Consider the following 15143-nt stretch of genomic DNA (forward strand, 5'->3'; position numbering starts at 1 on the left):
GAAAAGTGTCTCTCAGACAGACCACAACATGCAGAAATAAACAGCATCATAAGTATTAATATTGTAAGACAGACCTCTCTCATGCAGCCATAGAGATCACAATAAAATAAATGTCAGGGAATGCAGTTGACGATAGTCACAAGGCTCGCTTCTTAGTACTGCTAGCAATCATTGCTGTGTACTGTGTACTGCTATGGAAGTTTGTTGAGTTTAGTTATGAAAAGGGCGTTTGTTGCATTTTGTAATTCAGCCTTTCATATAAGAATAGATTACTTAGCAGAACTCAGCTGTCTGCTTCAGCAAAGATAATGTAATTTAAATGATCCATTACAACATTACAACATTACAATCTGAATAGAACAGAAAAACACAAGAATCTTATTTACAAATCTAGTCTATTTACCTTAATAGGGAGGAATGGTATGACCTAAAAACAATTAATAAAGAAAAGCTCTGGGTCATCAGGGAAATATTACACTTTATTGAAAGCTGTATACAATATAAAATGACTACTAATAACTTATAGACTACCTAAACTCCATTTCCAGATAATGTCCAGACACGCTGCAAGCATTCCAAAGTCTTTAAGGACTCTTATATCCTGTTGCAATTTCTGGGATTAATTTATTCAGCAAAATATGAAAACTTGGTAAGAGTAAAACATTTTTAGGCCATGAACTTCCAGGACCAGAGTTGGTTCACTAAAATGCTCCGCTGTGAAACTATGATGAGCCTTGGTCCTTGTGGTAATAGTTTCTCTCACCACTGGGTTGGCAGCAGGATGCATATAATCATATTGTGCAGTGTCTACTCTCTACTGTATCCATGTTCTGTGCCTGCTGAGCATAATTTACAACAATTATCTGTTAATAGACAAACGTTCTCTGACTTGGCCCAGGACTCTTCTATGGCTGCTTTTTATTAAGGCTAAATGCATAGTGCATTAAACAAGACCTTCAGATGTTATGTTGATTTGAAAACGCCTTACCAGTGTATCACAGTGGTCAAAGAGTGCTGGATGGGGATAGTTGTGGGCCACATTGCTTCAAGTGAGACTGTGTTTTTTTAAACATTATTCTCAAGTGAAGCTGAGTAATTTTGATGCCAGTAGATCTTCTATCCTCGTGGACTGTCATGGGGCCCATCACACTTCCAGGGGGTTGGCAAGGGCCTCGGTGCCCTCAGTCTGGAGCCTGCCAAGGGGTTTATTACACATGGGGCAGACCCTTCGGATCTCTAGCCACTTCACCAAGCACCTGAACAGGATATAAAACAGGAGGGTAGAGCAAAGGGCAGGACAGCCAGGGGCAGATGCAGAGAGACAGCCAGAGAGAGGGACACACTGGCTAAACAGCAATGATTTTTACTGTAAAATCATCTGTCCTCTATAGTTTCGTATGTGAACACATTATAAGAAAGATTTGTATGTACAGTCAACTCATATTTCATTACAAACATTTATTATTAACTTTTGTGAGTCCAGCCTATTGCCAATCTGTAGTAGAGTTTGTGTCAGTCAGCATATAGATATTCTTCAGTCATCAGTTTATGACTGCAGGGGAAATTTTGGCTGTATGTGTTTGAGTAGTAGACTTCTACAACCTGTGTGCTACAAAGTGTACCTTGAAAATAAGGGGTACAGAACAGGGTGGGTGTACATGTTTCTAATTAAGCTGTGGGCACAAATAGACAAGCCAGTATGATGAGAGCTGCAAGACAGCAAGGCTGTGTGGTGGCAGGAGACGGTCATACTTTTTGTGGAAAGCGTGTGAGCACGGACACACGGCGAGCTCCTCCCTGCTCCGGAACTCCTCGAGGCAAACTGCACAGGTCTGCTGCATGGGGACAGACAAAGCCAAGGCCAAAGAGAAGAAGAAAGACCTTGGCAGACTTCTGGAGCAGCTGCCCTGGCTTTACGACAGTTTGCAGAATACTTTAAAGCTCATTGTGTTTAACGTCTGTTTTGCATAAAAGCACAACGTAGGTGCCATGTCTGAGTATCAGAACCTGTTGTTTCGAATAACATTTGTACTGAATGTGTGACTGAGGTTTCCTTACTCCAAGAAGGCTTAGCTTCTTCCCTGTTCCTTTCAGAACCACCTGCAAGGAAAATAATTTTTAAAAAGGTGACTGACAGTAACTAGTTAAAAAAAAAACCAAACAAACAAATTAATTAAATGTACCTCGGTGTAGCCATACTGTTCCCGTGTTCCCTGTCGTCTCAGGCTGTGAATGAATAACATGTGTTTCACATCAGATGAGTATGGCTACAATATCCAGGGTAAAAGAATTCTCTATCCTTCAGTCTTCAGTACACATTCATATTAGTTATTATACCGCCATTCCTTCCACTAATATATTAAATCTTATATTTAAACTTATACACTTCTTATTATTGAAACTAATGCAATGATGTTACCTGAACAGGTAACAGCAGAAAATCATGCTCAGCATTAAGATGAAAAGGCCGATCCCGAGGATGATGACGTAGACGTTGAGAGGAAGGCGGTATGTAGTCTCGCTGGTCATTTTGAGGTCGGGAAACCTGCAGGTCCCACAGGCGTCCTGTAGAGACACAAACGCAACCCAGTTCTGACAGATCCGAAGTGCATGCTCAGTACATTTGGGCGCCGCTGTTTTGGCTGGGGATTATTGACTGTGGATTATTTTCCTATTGAAGTAACATTCACATTGTTTACCACAGCAGTGTGGGGTTGAATTAACACGTTAGTTTTCCGATGAGTGGACGCAGTGCAGAGACAAGTGCCTCTAAGAGGTCCTTGGCAGCCCACCCAGAACCACGAGGCTCCTGTAGGCTGCTGTGTGGCCCCATGCATATTGCAGTGCATCCTCGTGTGCATTCTCATATGGCCGTAACACTGCACGCACTGTAGGACTTCATTGAGTTGCATGAACTTTTCACTGTAATATCAACCACACTGACACACTGAGTGCGGCTGGAAAAAGCGGTCTACCTCTTTGGTGACATTTCCAAAGAGTGTCCAGCTTATACGTTTACAAGCTTTACACGTTTCTTTTTTCAGTTTGAGTAGATATAGCAAACTTCACGTGAGTGATTTACTTTTACAGCCTATTAAGTCATAGCTATATAGATCACATTCTGGAGAATTTTGCCATACTAAAATCTTTTTAACTAGTAGAGTTACTAGTATATATTAATTTCAGATAACTAACGCACTGTTTGCCTCTCATAAAATCATTCAATAAACACCTAAACAGGCAGTGACAACGTGGCAGGAGCGTCTGGGCGTGGACCTCGGAGGAGAAATATCGACCGTAGAATCGAAGTGAATTAAAACATCGTTACATCTGTGTGGTTAACAGCACGGTACTCGTAACCTGCTTCTCACTCTCAGTAAGACAGCTGGAAAGCGGATCCAAAACTAAAGATTCTGTATAGGACCGTTACCTGTTTTCTTTTCATTTATTTAAAAAATAAACACATCCATGTGTCCTGTCTCCCCGACTTAGACGAGGAATATCACAGAGATAGGTAGCTGCTCTAAACAACCGATATGTCGTTAACTGTTTAGCTTTCTGTATCAAACAGCAATCATTATCAGAAATGAATGCATGCAGTCCTAACATTTTTGGCTGTAAAATCCAAAATACCGTTTTTAATGTTTTCCCGTGAATATAGTGTTTGTGTCGCTGCTGGCATCTCGCATGCATTCTGCATGTGGGAGACACAAAGACAGAATAGAAAACCTTCACTGTGTGCGACATCCAGCAGCCAGACAGGGTGAAACCTTCACTGTCCTGGCTAACTTTTACTGCACAACACATCTCTCATAAACGCCTTACAATTTTGTCTTTGTTTTTTAGCTATAAACAATAACCATCACCAATTGTACATAAACCATCATCTGAATACTTTGCTTTTCAGCTAGGAGAACACATTCTGAAAATAAATTAGACTGAAACACTTAGCAAGGATAGAAGTATCAAAGGTAAAACCGTTTAATCTTTTTTACCGTTTTATAGCATTACCCAATTCCACATTTTGTAATCCCAAATTGAACATGCTAATAATTAACTAGATTAACTGCATATTGATACTAATCTTGATGATTGTGCGTTCCATACACATGAACAAATCCCTGGACAATAATTTACAACAGTGAATGAATGCAATGAATATCCATTAACTATATATTTACAGTTCAATAAAAACGTAATACACATTTTGAAATGTCTTCGACACATGGCTTATATTGCATGCATCTTCAGTAGCAAGAGCTACAACTTATTTTATTTCATTTTTGGTTACTGATAATGAGTATTATAAAACTTAAGCCACTTCTCAGCTGTAAGATCTCAGATCTTGGGGTGCATTGCTGATACCAACGTAGCAAAGAGAAAAAGAGGAGAAACGAGTGGAGCTGCCCTTCTGAGGAACCCTTAAGACAAAGGAGTGCTACAGGGGCGCTGTTGCCGGGGCAGTTGCCAGGGTCTGGCTGAAGTCAGGGGGACTGGCTGGGAAGCAAAGCTACTACAAGTGACTGCACCTTAGCCCCACCGCCATGATGCCACCATCTGCCGTGTCTAATGTGGGTGGCTGAGTGGGAGGCAGGGGTAAGAGGCACTTCCAGTGCACGCTGTTCACTTCAGTTCAAGGCTTCGCCAGTCTGGGAAGGAAGCCTCATTTGGGAAACAATAGCTGCTGCCATCAGGGGTCGTGTGCTGCCAGGAAGGACACATTTGGTTTACACAACAGACAAAATCGAGCGATAGCAGAACAATAGATTTCTCTCCAGCTAGGTCAGCACTTGCAGGAGAGTGTGTACACAGGGGGGAAATGTAAAAAACTTTCACTCGTATGGGCTAAGGAAGGGCCACTTGTAATCTTAGGAGGATGTTAGTGAATCATTGATAGAAAACCACAGAGAGAGTTGAGACGCTGTGAATGACACATTTGAGAGAAGGTTGTCTAGCATACAACACAAAGTCACCAGGGCTGGGCTGTGTGTGTGTGTGTGTGTGTGTGTGTGTGTGTGTGTGTGTGTGTGTGTGTGTGTGTGTGTGCGCGCGCGCGCGCAGGGCAGAGTAGCTATGATTCATACTCACCGTTACACCACTGGATGAAACAAGGCGACCCAGTGAATCAGTAAATGGCTCCAGAGAGTCTGAGTCAAAATGAGGCAGCGCAGATCCTCTCAAACAAGACCAGATAAGTAATCTGCACTCTGTCCTCCCAAAACTCCCACAGACAATACCACAGTTGAAGAAATCCTTACAGCCTCAGTTTAACACATTAAGAGCACCCACCACATTCCATAGAGCATTTGCACGGAGGCTGGACAAGTTGGTTTTTCTTGACTGAAACGTTCATAAAGACGCAGACCCACGTTAAACAGCTGCTGGCTCTGAACTACCGGCGTTGTTGATCTGACATCAAGCGATCCATTAAAAAATACAGACAAAGTGACACTTATTAAATAGCATTTGTCTGACTTTCTCTTTTGTCCAGTTGCACGTTCCAGATTTGTGTGCTTCACGCATGTTGTCTCTGAAGATGTCCTTCCACATAGGTTAGACTTTAGTAAAAGGTGAAGTGATTGTTATTGGCGTATCATCACAGTACCAGTGCCACATTACCACAGTACCAGTTGTCTACATTCAGAACATTGTCGCGTTCTGAACGTTGACATTCGTTATAGACGTTCACCTGCTCATCCCTGTGTTGCTTTCTGCCACCTTTCTCAAGTCCACCTGCTCCTCTTGTCCGTTTTGTGAGAAAAGTATTCTTGTTCTAATCAACCTTTCCCCCCGTAGTAACAAAGGAAGAGACACTGACACGGCAGTCAGCGTGAGTGCCTGTGTGAATGTAGCCCCTTCAAGCAGCGAGAGGCATTGTGCTGGTGACGACTCGGTATCCTCGCCACCATCTGTCCTGCTTGCTCCCCTACAGAAGCGCACAGGAGAGGGGAACCAGGGGACAAAGCATCCACGCTGTATTTGTGTTCAGCTCCAACGTTTCCCAAGTCTTCTGCTCCAGCCTTGGGTCCTCATAATGGTATCGAGCACTGCTTGGTTTGTAAACAGATCTCTGCTCATGTGATTTGCGGTCTGCATCACTGCTCTCCTTTCTCCCACCCCCCTCCTCCTTTCTCATGCATTCTCTCCCTCCCTCTCTGTTTTACGCTGCCTCGCCCTCCAACCCTGTTCCAGCTGCAAGTTGTTGAGAGGAGACAGCAGCCAGGCAGACAGGGAGACAGGTAGGCAGACAGACAGATAGACAGACTGAATTCTGCAAGGTTGTGAGAGGAATGGGGGTCGCCTAGCTGCTCTGTTGACTCTGTTGTGCTGCTACATGGAGAGAGGGTGTGTGTGTGTGTGTGTGTGTGTGTGTGTGTGTGTGTGTGTGATAGAGAGAGAGCGCGAGCGAGAGAGACAGAGAGGAAAACAGGATTAAAGAAACAGAACAGAGCAGTCAGCAGTAGATGTGAAGTGAGACAAAAAAGACATTATTCTGTCTCCCCCCTTAACTCAAAAGCCTTAAAAACAGTTTGACTCCATGTGATCTTGCTAAAGCCAAACAGCTTTAGAAGCAAAAACTGTTTTGATTCAGTGATTTAGTGTGTTGGGGGTAAGTGCATGAAGCACAGGACTTGGGTAACAGGAGTCTATTTGAATTTGTGTGAGTAAAATCTTGTTCATAACATGAACTCAAATGTTCATTACTGGCTATCATCTGGTCCTGACCAACGTTTTAATAACACTGATACATAACATAATGTAACTACCATAATGACAACCATCGTCATCATCATCATCATCATCATCATCATCATCATCATCATCATCATCATCATCATCATATTGTTGTTTTGTCATTTCTATGAAATATTTGAGATGTTGTACTTCATTTAGGCCTAAATGTAATGTTAGTTCATGCCTTTTAATACACACTAAAAAAATCAATAACTTTTTCAATTATATGTCCGTATCCTGTAATTACACTGCTGAGTAAGCGTGTTTTTAAAAAGCATATGAAGATCAAGGTTATTTGGAGACTTGTTACTGCTATTTTTAGAAGGAGTTTCATGTTGTGTTTGCTGTGGTTTTGCCCCCTGCCAGTGAGGAAACTCTAGAACCATCTGGAGCTGCTCTGCTGGCCATGTGAATGGAAACCTCGTTAACTATTTCAAATGCAACATTGCCACATTTTCTGGATGGCACCTGCCTGATCGTCTCTATACACATTTCAGTCATGGCTTCTTGAGTAATAATGTAATAATAAAAATAATCAAATCAAATGCTTCTGATATATGGAGGTCTAGCGGCAACAAAAATGCCATGTTGGAAACAAAGAATTAACTTTATTGCAACATCTCACATCTGACATTCTCCTAACCCTGAGAAGATAAGCACACAACCAATTGTAACATCCCTGAGACACAATTCTGACAAAAATACCCAAAGTTTATGCTTTACACAATTTGACCATAAATCATATATGAATAAATTGAGCAGTAATCATTGCTTTTGCAGTAATTACTTTAAAATGGCAGTTTTATGCCTGAAGAACACAGATGATCATCAGAATCTCCAACAGTAAGCCAACACATCATAACATCAAGAATGAACTCTACTTTCTACAAAAAAGTCTTTTGATTATCCTAATACAAATTTGCTAGCAACTTTCCTCCATCACTGTATTCTTCTTGTGAAATCGCTATTATTTATAAGACACTGTGTTAAAAACACAGTGAAAATTAAAGCCTTAACATAACATTTCCATATCTTTATCAATGGCCTCAAGGTTGCTCTCAGTTTTGTAGTTGGACCACTTGTTCAGACGACTGTACAGGGGAGTTCCCCCATTCTCCCTGTATAAGTAGACCCCTGTGATGCGATTCCACTCGAGGCTGGGAATGACGCTTTTGGCTTCCTGGCAGCCTGCCAGAAGCTCATTTTCCTCCTTCTCCAGAGCCACAAAGCCAAAGAAGTTTTTCACGCTCTTAGCAGCATGGAATTTGGCATGAGCGTCAGCCGTGCGCTGGAAAAGAGCTTGCTCGTTGGAGCGGTAGCTGGACCAGTACGCCTCCTGCTGGTAGCCCAGGGGGGAGCAGCAGCAGCCCTTCATACATTGCAGCAGGAAGACCATGACTGAGAGGAGAGCTACTATCAGCCATCCCAGTAGCTGGAGACAAACAGCAAAAAATAAAATTACAATATGTAAGAAACAAGTACATTCTATGAGACACATGTTGGAAAATCTGAACTAAAGCATTCTTCTTAAAGAGGCTACTGTGATTAAGATATAAAAAGGTATGATATAAAAGGTAAATCCATCTATCACTTTCATCCCTTGATCCCTTTCATCCCAAATGTACAACTGCTGATTACCTGTTGGTTTTAGGTGGTTGGTTTTAATGAGTTACTTTTTTTTAGTTAGTTTTTCTATTCACATGTAATTCCAGATTTGACAAACTGTCTTTTTAACTAACAATGACTCTTCAAATAATTACTCCAATTACTTTCTTTTTAGATAAATAGGCCTATAACATTCAGAGAAAATAACATTTATGGAATACTTATGTTCTAGAAATTAAGCATAGTAATGGCAGATTTGGTCTGCATACAAAAAAGAAAGCTAGAAAGAAAGGACAACAAACTGAAATAGAAAGAAGCAAAAGAAAACCGTGCAGCGAGTACCTGAGATTCATACTTCAGCCGTCGTTCAATCTCTCCCCAGAAACGCTGCAGCTCTGTGGGAACGTCCTTACAGGGGAAGCGTGCCATGACGTTTAGGCCTTGGTGAGTGGGGGGAAAGTCCTCCAAAGAGAGCGGGTCCACAAACTCACTAAGCGCACAGACATAGGCCTCGCCCCGGAGGAGTGAGATGACAGCCCACGTGACAGGGGCCACTACCGCTCGCCCCACGATCGAGCCCATCAGGGCAAAAGCTGCAGCGCCAGACATCTTTCTGAATTTTCTGATGCGACATTCTGAAACAAGATCCCAAGTGTTTCGATTGAGTATGACCCCGATGATGAAGAAAGCTAGGGCAGGAACACCAATGGCAGCTAGTCCGTACAGGTAATTTCTCCTTGCTGAACATGGGCACTCAAAGGCAAAGATGTTGTATGCTGTCTGACTAGCCACTGTTCCCAGGGCTATGAGGCCATTGAAAATCACCACATCCTTACTTTTAAAGAAAAGAGCAGCAAATTTAAAAGGTTCTGAAATGAGAGCAGCCATTTAATTTCACTTTGTATACTCTCGTTGGTTGTATGTCCAAACTCCTGCCACTGTATACCTGTGGGGGACTCTTGACATCAAATGGGAAAAAAATCTCTGAAGACAAAAAAAAGGGCAAAACTCAGAAAGTTCTAGAAACACACGATCCAGGTAGGACAATGGAGCTGAAGTGTCGTAATAGCATTCCCAGAATCCCTGAATCCCTTCCTAGGCAAGCTCTAACATGTAGTTACCAAGACAAGCAAGATCACAGATCATTAGACCATGTGGAAGCAACTGGTGGCAGTTCCTGAAAAAAAAGCATTAGAAGATTTGGATACAAATGCAATAATGCACAGACCACGTGTAGAGTGCAGATCCACAAGGAATAATGAGAATATGCAAAATAAAGCAGATGCACAGAAAGTGTGTGTGTGTGTGTGTGTGTGATATCATTTGATATGAAAAATCACAGCTGCAACTGAAACATTTTGTCCAAAAGGTTCATAGAATTGAGGGAATAAAATAAAATCCTGTAATTGTATCACTTGGCAGACTGTTGTAATATTTTCCCTGTGCATGACATTCACATGTGCACCAGAAGCAGCTCAAGTTTCAACTGTTTCTATAAACAGCGCATGCAGAACAGAAGAATGTTTCTGTCAAAGTAGCACATTCACAGCAAGTGGTTGTAGTCGTCTTGTAACAGAAAGCTAAAACTGTTCAGAGAAACGTGATAGGAACAAATGAGTAATGCAAACTTACGTCCCACGGCTAAGGCATGTATGTCTCTGTGCTATGAATCCTCAGAGTGTCCACAGGATAATGATCTAGCATAAAATAAAAGAGTTCTCCTGTACAAATCTGCTTCAATTAGCAACACAAAGCCCAAGTTAGAGAGCACATTGTGAGAGAACCTTATATGCCCGTCTGTTAACGGTCACAGCCGTTGAATCTTTAGCAGGAACTGGAGTCTCCTCCCCAGTGGAAAAAAAGGTGGAGTATTTAAACCATATGGAGAGAACCCACATCCCAACATGGCGTTCTGTTAAAGTTACCCAAACGGCAGAAACTACCCAAACACTATTTGTGCACCATATACAGCAACCTGAGTAAACCTACATGGTGGAAACCTAATATCATGTCATGAAATATCAGAGAGAAACTTTAAAGTGCTTAGACTATAGTGCTTCTGGGTTCTAAATCTGCAATTCATATTGTTAGACTTTGAAGTAATACGCTGCTCATCTGTTCTTTATAGCTTTGTGGCAGTGCTGGCCGGATGAGGGGACAGGAGAGCTTGAGTCACCATTCAGGCTGCCGTCCTCTCCGTGTTTGTAAAGCTACAATGGGGGTTTACAGGTGTGCCAGTTCCAGAGAACTTTGTTCATGTCCTCCTGCTCACAGATGCCCAGAAGCTTCTCATCATCGCTTGTGTGTTTATCTTCATGGTCGCATTTCTCTTTGCCTTAGTTGCTGTAGAACGGCACTATTTCCCCAATGATGCTCTTGAAATACTGCTGTATGCAGACCTGGGCAAAGCTTTTGGCGTGCTCCCTGCACGTTTCATCGAAGAGTCTGCGCTCTGTGTCAATGTAATGGCACCAGTATTTGGTTTTCAGGAAGATTGCCTGCGTAAAACAAGGCCTGACTGCTCTTACCATAAACGCCACCAAAGTCATCACCAGTAAAAACATCCATCCCAAGGCCTGAGGAATCAAAGAAACCAGAGTTATTTATAGCCTACTTAGATATGGGAACATGTATTTTACAATATTATTATTTTTTAAAGAATTAAACTTTAAATCAGTCCTCCAGTCTGAATACAGACCTTTTGAGATTTTATGACATAATGTGCCAGTAAAATACATAATACATTTTATGATTTTTTTTTTTTCATTGATGACTGCTGGTGACTGTCTTTTCTTGTGTTCTCGTTAGTGTTTGGGAATGCGTAATGCATACTATACTATGAGGATAAATGTGACCTCAGATATTGTAAAAGACGCTTATTGCAAGTTCTATTTGTTTTGTACAAAGCTTTTTTCACAGAGCATCAAAAAGACAAAACCGGTTATACAGAACAACACCTCCCTCTCTGAACACTGCACCACAACAAGTTAAAACATTATGATAATATCTGTTGAATATTTCCGTGCGTGTGTGTACGGTGTGTGTGGTAGGGGTACCTGAAATATGCAGCGAATATATCTCGTAGCTGCTTTCTTGGAAATAACACTGTGTCCGTCGAACACGTTCTCACAGGGAATCTTCGCTAGTAATCTCACGAGGTCTTTATCGGGCAGAACATCATGACTCCCATTTAAGAACTGCCGCAAGTGCATTCTGGTGCTATAGGCCCATATAAAACTCTTCCCGTCCATCAGGGTCATCCAGACTGCAGGCGCGATCAAAGCGCGCTGCGTCATGGAGCGGAACATATATCTCAAGATAGATGGATCCTTCACGCGCTTCCCCCTGGACGTCTCCACTCCTCTGTCAGCACTGATATGTTATTATTGAGTACATAGCCAAGAATAAAGAACCATGCGCGTGCACGCGAGGGGAGTAGGATTCTGTCGGGGAGTCGGAATTCGGCACAACACCTGTACTATCATAATACCGATCCGGTAAGCATAATTATATTCCGGAAGACATGGACAAGTGAACTCAAAGGACGAATAAAGTTGAGCGCTTGCCATGGCCATAATTTCACATATGCCATTCATAAATGACTCTTGATTAGCTTGCAAGAACTGGAACATCATCCGAAACTTATCCATTCTTCAAAATCCTGTTTCTTGCGTTCTCAAATATGAAGACAGTATCAGCAAATGTGTCCAGGGCCCTAAATATTTTGACCAGAAAATGGTTTTTCAGTTGTGCAAATAAAACAAAACAAAACAAAGGCGATATGAAGAGTGCCTATACAGGTGCCTTTGTGCACATATGAGCCTAGAATGCGCACGTGTTATGGAGCGCATGTTCGACCCCTCCTTTCTTTATTTACCCAATGCGTCCTCAGCTAGATTTTCACCTGCGTACTGCCATTCGGGCTATATTGATAGTATCGGTAGTTCTACGATATATGCTATGCTTTGTTGTGATATAAATGATATAAATGACTTACAGCACATTTCTATAAACATGTTATTTTTATTTAGGAGGGGAACTTTACACTTCTTGCATTGTACTTTTCCAAAAACACATGAGCACATTTTTATTTAAATCCAAAATAAATAGAACAAATAAACACCAACATAAATGGAATAAGCATTACAAACATGTACACTGATCTAACACAGATTTGATTTTAATCTACCATAAACAGGTAGACCCTACACATTAGTGCTTTCCAGTACAGGGGTGGAATCCCCTGTTATTTGCATCCTGTCCACATAGATTTTGTGGAGTAATGTATGAAAGAAGACATGCAAAACTAAACAAATTAAATCCTACTGTAGTCAAATCACAAAATGCAAGTTATCTACCTTGACTGAATAAAGCCTGGTACAAACATGCCTGTAAATCTCAACTCTACAACTCAAGTACTTTCAATCAGTAGAATGATGTTATCCGGTACTCCACAATATCACTATTATGTACAATACAGTTGCCACAACTTGATAAGTAATCCAAGTGAAGCTTAGTTTGAATCAAATTCAGTGTTATTATTTGAGTTTTCTCTCAAGTACAGTTAAAGCTTTGTTTAGAATTTCTCCAATGTTAGTCCTTTGAGTACTACAAATAAGATTTATACCTTTATCCAGATTTACCAATTCGATTATTGCATTCAAACTTTCAAACATGTGTGTTTTTGTTCTTTTATTGTGATCTCACACATCTGACTGAACTACATGTCCATCTAGGTCATCCCAGGTGATACACATGGAGGGTTTATAGACCATCTGAGTCACATCAAGTTCAGGTCGGCACTCATACCACGTATGGAGCAGGTGATCCATCTGCTTCTTTTTGGTTATACCATGGAGATGCTCCTCTTCCTCTTCACTGGGTGTTTCCCGGGAACTGAAGGCGTGTGACAAGGGCAGTCTGAGAACCGCATCTTCTTGCATACTCTCAAAGAACTGCACTACACATGTTCTGGCAAACTCTCTGGCATGAAGGACACAAGTCTCATCGAACAGCTTCTGTTCCACATCCAGGTAATTGCTCCAGTAACGTGTCTGGAGGAACATGGCGTGATTGAAACATGGCTTGGTGACTCGTGCCACTGCCCCCAGAAGAATAAGCGTAAGAAGGACAGACCAACCTATAGCCTGAAAGAACGCAGAACACAAGGTTTACAGTTACATCATTATTCATTTAAACAGTGATATTATTATCAATTTGTTGGCAATATGTTTAATATTTACAATCGACAAAGTTCTTGATCTCCCAACTCTGCTGTAGATGAAATGTTTGGTTTGGCTTGGATTGCTTTGGTTTTGTCTTTCATGTGCCACATACCTGGGAGTAACAGCGCACATAGCGTGAGACTGCTTTAGGGAAAGTATTGTTCTTAAAGATCATGTCTTCCCTACAGGGCACCTTAGCCATGATCTTGATCACGTCCAGGCCTGTATTGTTGGGCATCCCATTAAAATGACTGGGGTCCACGCTCATGCTGAACGCACACACGAAACATTTCCCATCCAGCAGGGACATTAGTATCCACACCATGGGAGCTAAAAGGGCCCGCTGCATCATGGCTGAAAACAAATACCTATGGGAGAATTGTTTAGTTAAAATGAAATGTATGTAGGCCAAAATTTATTTTACAAGATAGGCTTGTAAAATTGGCTTAGCATGATATTTAAAGATGAGCTATATTTCACTCAGTGAATGTAAGAAGCCTTACTTTACAACTGCTGGGTTTTTTGTCCTCTTGCCTGTAGGTCTGGCCCATTCCTCCATCATAACCCCGGTGTGACGATTTATTAGGACTCCCAGTAAGAACAGTATAATTGGAGGGACGAACACTGCGCCAAGTGCGTACATTTTGTTGTATTGGGGTATGCAGGGACAGTTAAAATCAAAACTTGTGTAGAGCTTAACACTGACTAGAGCTAATATCACACAGATTCCATTAGAGATCGATTCTGAATTTGACTGGAAATATTGTAGAACCAGTTTTAAGCGATCCATATGAAAGGTTGTGATTATAAGCTATTATTATTAAAACTCAATAAATTGACAGCGTACCTGCGTTAGTTGTACAATCGGTTTATATGAGCAGTATTCCCACTACCGAAGTCAGCAGTCCGTTTTTTAATTATTTTCAATTACCCGCCGATTATTACCAGTTTAATAATCACATGCGCCTTCAGATAACCAAAGAATGATTCCGAAGATAATATCTGTCAGTGATAGAAACAGGTCTTCTGCGTTATTTCAGTATAGAGCCCAAGAGGACCACACCAAGTACAAGTTTTAGCCTTCTCCCTGGCCACACCCTACAGGTGCATAGCCGCACACCATCAACCCGCAGCTCTGCACTAAAACAATGGTGTCCGTGTGAAGGGTGAAAGTGCTGCTCCTGTGATCTTCTGTGAGCGTCAGGGAGAAATATAATTTTATTGCTCGCAATGTAACGCTCTTTACATTAACATATTTGCGTTGTTAATTGTCAATTTGTTAGACATAAGCATTAGGGGGTTGTTAGTTTTGGGTGGATGTTAGAGGTGAGGTTTTTGGACCTATAGCGCCCTCTCGCGGTGCACGTTTATATTGATTCAAGAGTGGCACGACCGTTCCTTTCTTTCGCTCACGTGTGATGGTTTTATCTTATTTGCTGTTAAACGTCTTTGAAATATGTTTTACTCTTTTAAATATATATTTCTTGCTGTTAATGCTGATAAAATAAGATGGGCCTATCTGCTACAATGAGCCTACGTGGCGCTATAACAACATTTTAGCTGATTTTGTGACGAATT

The 15143-nt window shown here is 41.5% G+C and overlaps 4 protein-coding genes across 10 annotated transcripts; all 4 read right to left on the reverse strand.

Moving 5' to 3' along the window:
• Positions 1–458: 458 nt before the first annotated feature.
• LOC143476339 (RING finger protein 122) lies at positions 459–6317 on the reverse strand. 5 transcript variants are annotated; one of them, XR_013121270.1, is made up of 7 exons: positions 5089–6295; positions 2420–2565; positions 2184–2226; positions 2059–2100; positions 1753–1835; positions 989–1256; positions 459–836 (listed from the first exon to the last, which is right to left on the reverse strand). XR_013121270.1 is itself a non-coding variant. In XM_076974486.1 (7 exons), the coding sequence occupies exons 3-7, from the start codon at positions 2527–2529 to the stop codon at positions 1209–1211; spliced, it is 402 nt and encodes a 133-aa protein (XP_076830601.1). In that variant the 5' UTR covers positions 2530–2565; positions 4530–4704; positions 5089–6317; the 3' UTR covers positions 1191–1208. The 5 variants fall into 5 exon arrangements, 3 of the variants coding, with proteins under 3 accessions (XP_076830602.1, XP_076830601.1, XP_076830600.1); XR_013121269.1 differs by having other exon boundaries at positions 459–839; XM_076974486.1 differs by lacking the exon at positions 459–836 and adding an exon at positions 4530–4704 and having other exon boundaries at positions 1191–1256; positions 1753–1911; positions 5089–6317.
• Positions 6318–7316: 999 nt separating this feature from the next.
• Positions 7317–10176, reverse strand: LOC143476337 (calcium homeostasis modulator protein 2-like). 2 transcript variants are annotated; one of them, XM_076974483.1, is made up of 3 exons: positions 9973–10176; positions 8683–9324; positions 7317–8167 (listed from the first exon to the last, which is right to left on the reverse strand). In XM_076974483.1, the coding sequence occupies exons 2-3, from the start codon at positions 9226–9228 to the stop codon at positions 7748–7750; spliced, it is 966 nt and encodes a 321-aa protein (XP_076830598.1). In that variant the 5' UTR covers positions 9229–9324; positions 9973–10176; the 3' UTR covers positions 7317–7747. The 2 variants fall into 2 exon arrangements, with proteins under 2 accessions (XP_076830598.1, XP_076830597.1); XM_076974482.1 differs by having other exon boundaries at positions 8683–9517.
• Positions 10177–10438: 262 nt separating this feature from the next.
• Positions 10439–11990, reverse strand: calhm1a (calcium homeostasis modulator 1a). Its single transcript, XM_076974484.1, is given in 4 exon segments — positions 10439–10916; positions 11397–11686; positions 11689–11751; positions 11804–11990. Coding segments are annotated over 4 exon segments (906 nt in total). The 3' UTR covers positions 10439–10550.
• A 395-nt stretch (positions 11991–12385) lies between these two features.
• Positions 12386–14742, reverse strand: calhm3 (calcium homeostasis modulator 3). Of its 2 annotated transcripts, XM_076973766.1 has the most exons (4): positions 14413–14742; positions 14069–14189; positions 13678–13933; positions 12386–13487 (listed from the first exon to the last, which is right to left on the reverse strand). In XM_076973766.1, exons 2-4 carry the CDS (start codon positions 14125–14127, stop codon positions 13044–13046), a joined length of 759 nt encoding a protein of 252 aa, XP_076829881.1. In that variant the 5' UTR covers positions 14128–14189; positions 14413–14742; the 3' UTR covers positions 12386–13043. The 2 variants fall into 2 exon arrangements, with proteins under 2 accessions (XP_076829881.1, XP_076829880.1); XM_076973765.1 differs by having other exon boundaries at positions 14069–14742.
• Positions 14743–15143: the final 401 nt, after the last annotated feature.

This window comes from Brachyhypopomus gauderio, chromosome 15 (assembly GCF_052324685.1).
Source record: "Brachyhypopomus gauderio isolate BG-103 chromosome 15, BGAUD_0.2, whole genome shotgun sequence".
Taxonomy (NCBI): domain Eukaryota; kingdom Metazoa; phylum Chordata; class Actinopteri; order Gymnotiformes; family Hypopomidae; genus Brachyhypopomus; species Brachyhypopomus gauderio.

Coding starts and splice junctions, on each gene's coding strand:
- LOC143476337 (XM_076974483.1), bottom strand. CDS start 9,228: ATGGCTGCTCTCATTTCAGAACCTTTTAAATTTGCTGCTCTTTTCTTT. Junction 8,168..8,682: donor GGCTGAAGTATGAATCTCAG/GTACTCGCTGCA, acceptor GTTTGTCTCCAG/CTACTGGGATGGCTGATAGT.
- calhm3 (XM_076973765.1), bottom strand. CDS start 14,355: ATGGATCGCTTAAAACTGGTTCTACAATATTTCCAGTCAAATTCAGAA. Junction 13,934..14,068: donor AAAAACCCAGCAGTTGTAAA/GTAAGGCTTCTT, acceptor ATTCTCCCATAG/GTATTTGTTTTCAGCCATGA. Junction 13,488..13,677: donor ATGTGCGCTGTTACTCCCAG/GTATGTGGCACA, acceptor GCGTTCTTTCAG/GCTATAGGTTGGTCTGTCCT.
- LOC143476339 (XM_076974486.1), bottom strand. CDS start 2,529: ATGACCAGCGAGACTACATACCGCCTTCCTCTCAACGTCTACGTCATC. Junction 2,227..2,419: donor TTCTGCTGTTACCTGTTCAG/GTAACATCATTG, acceptor ATTCATTCACAG/CCTGAGACGACAGGGAACAC. Junction 1,912..2,058: donor AGAAGCTAAGCCTTCTTGGA/GTAAGGAAACCT, acceptor ACTGTCGTAAAG/CCAGGGCAGCTGCTCCAGAA.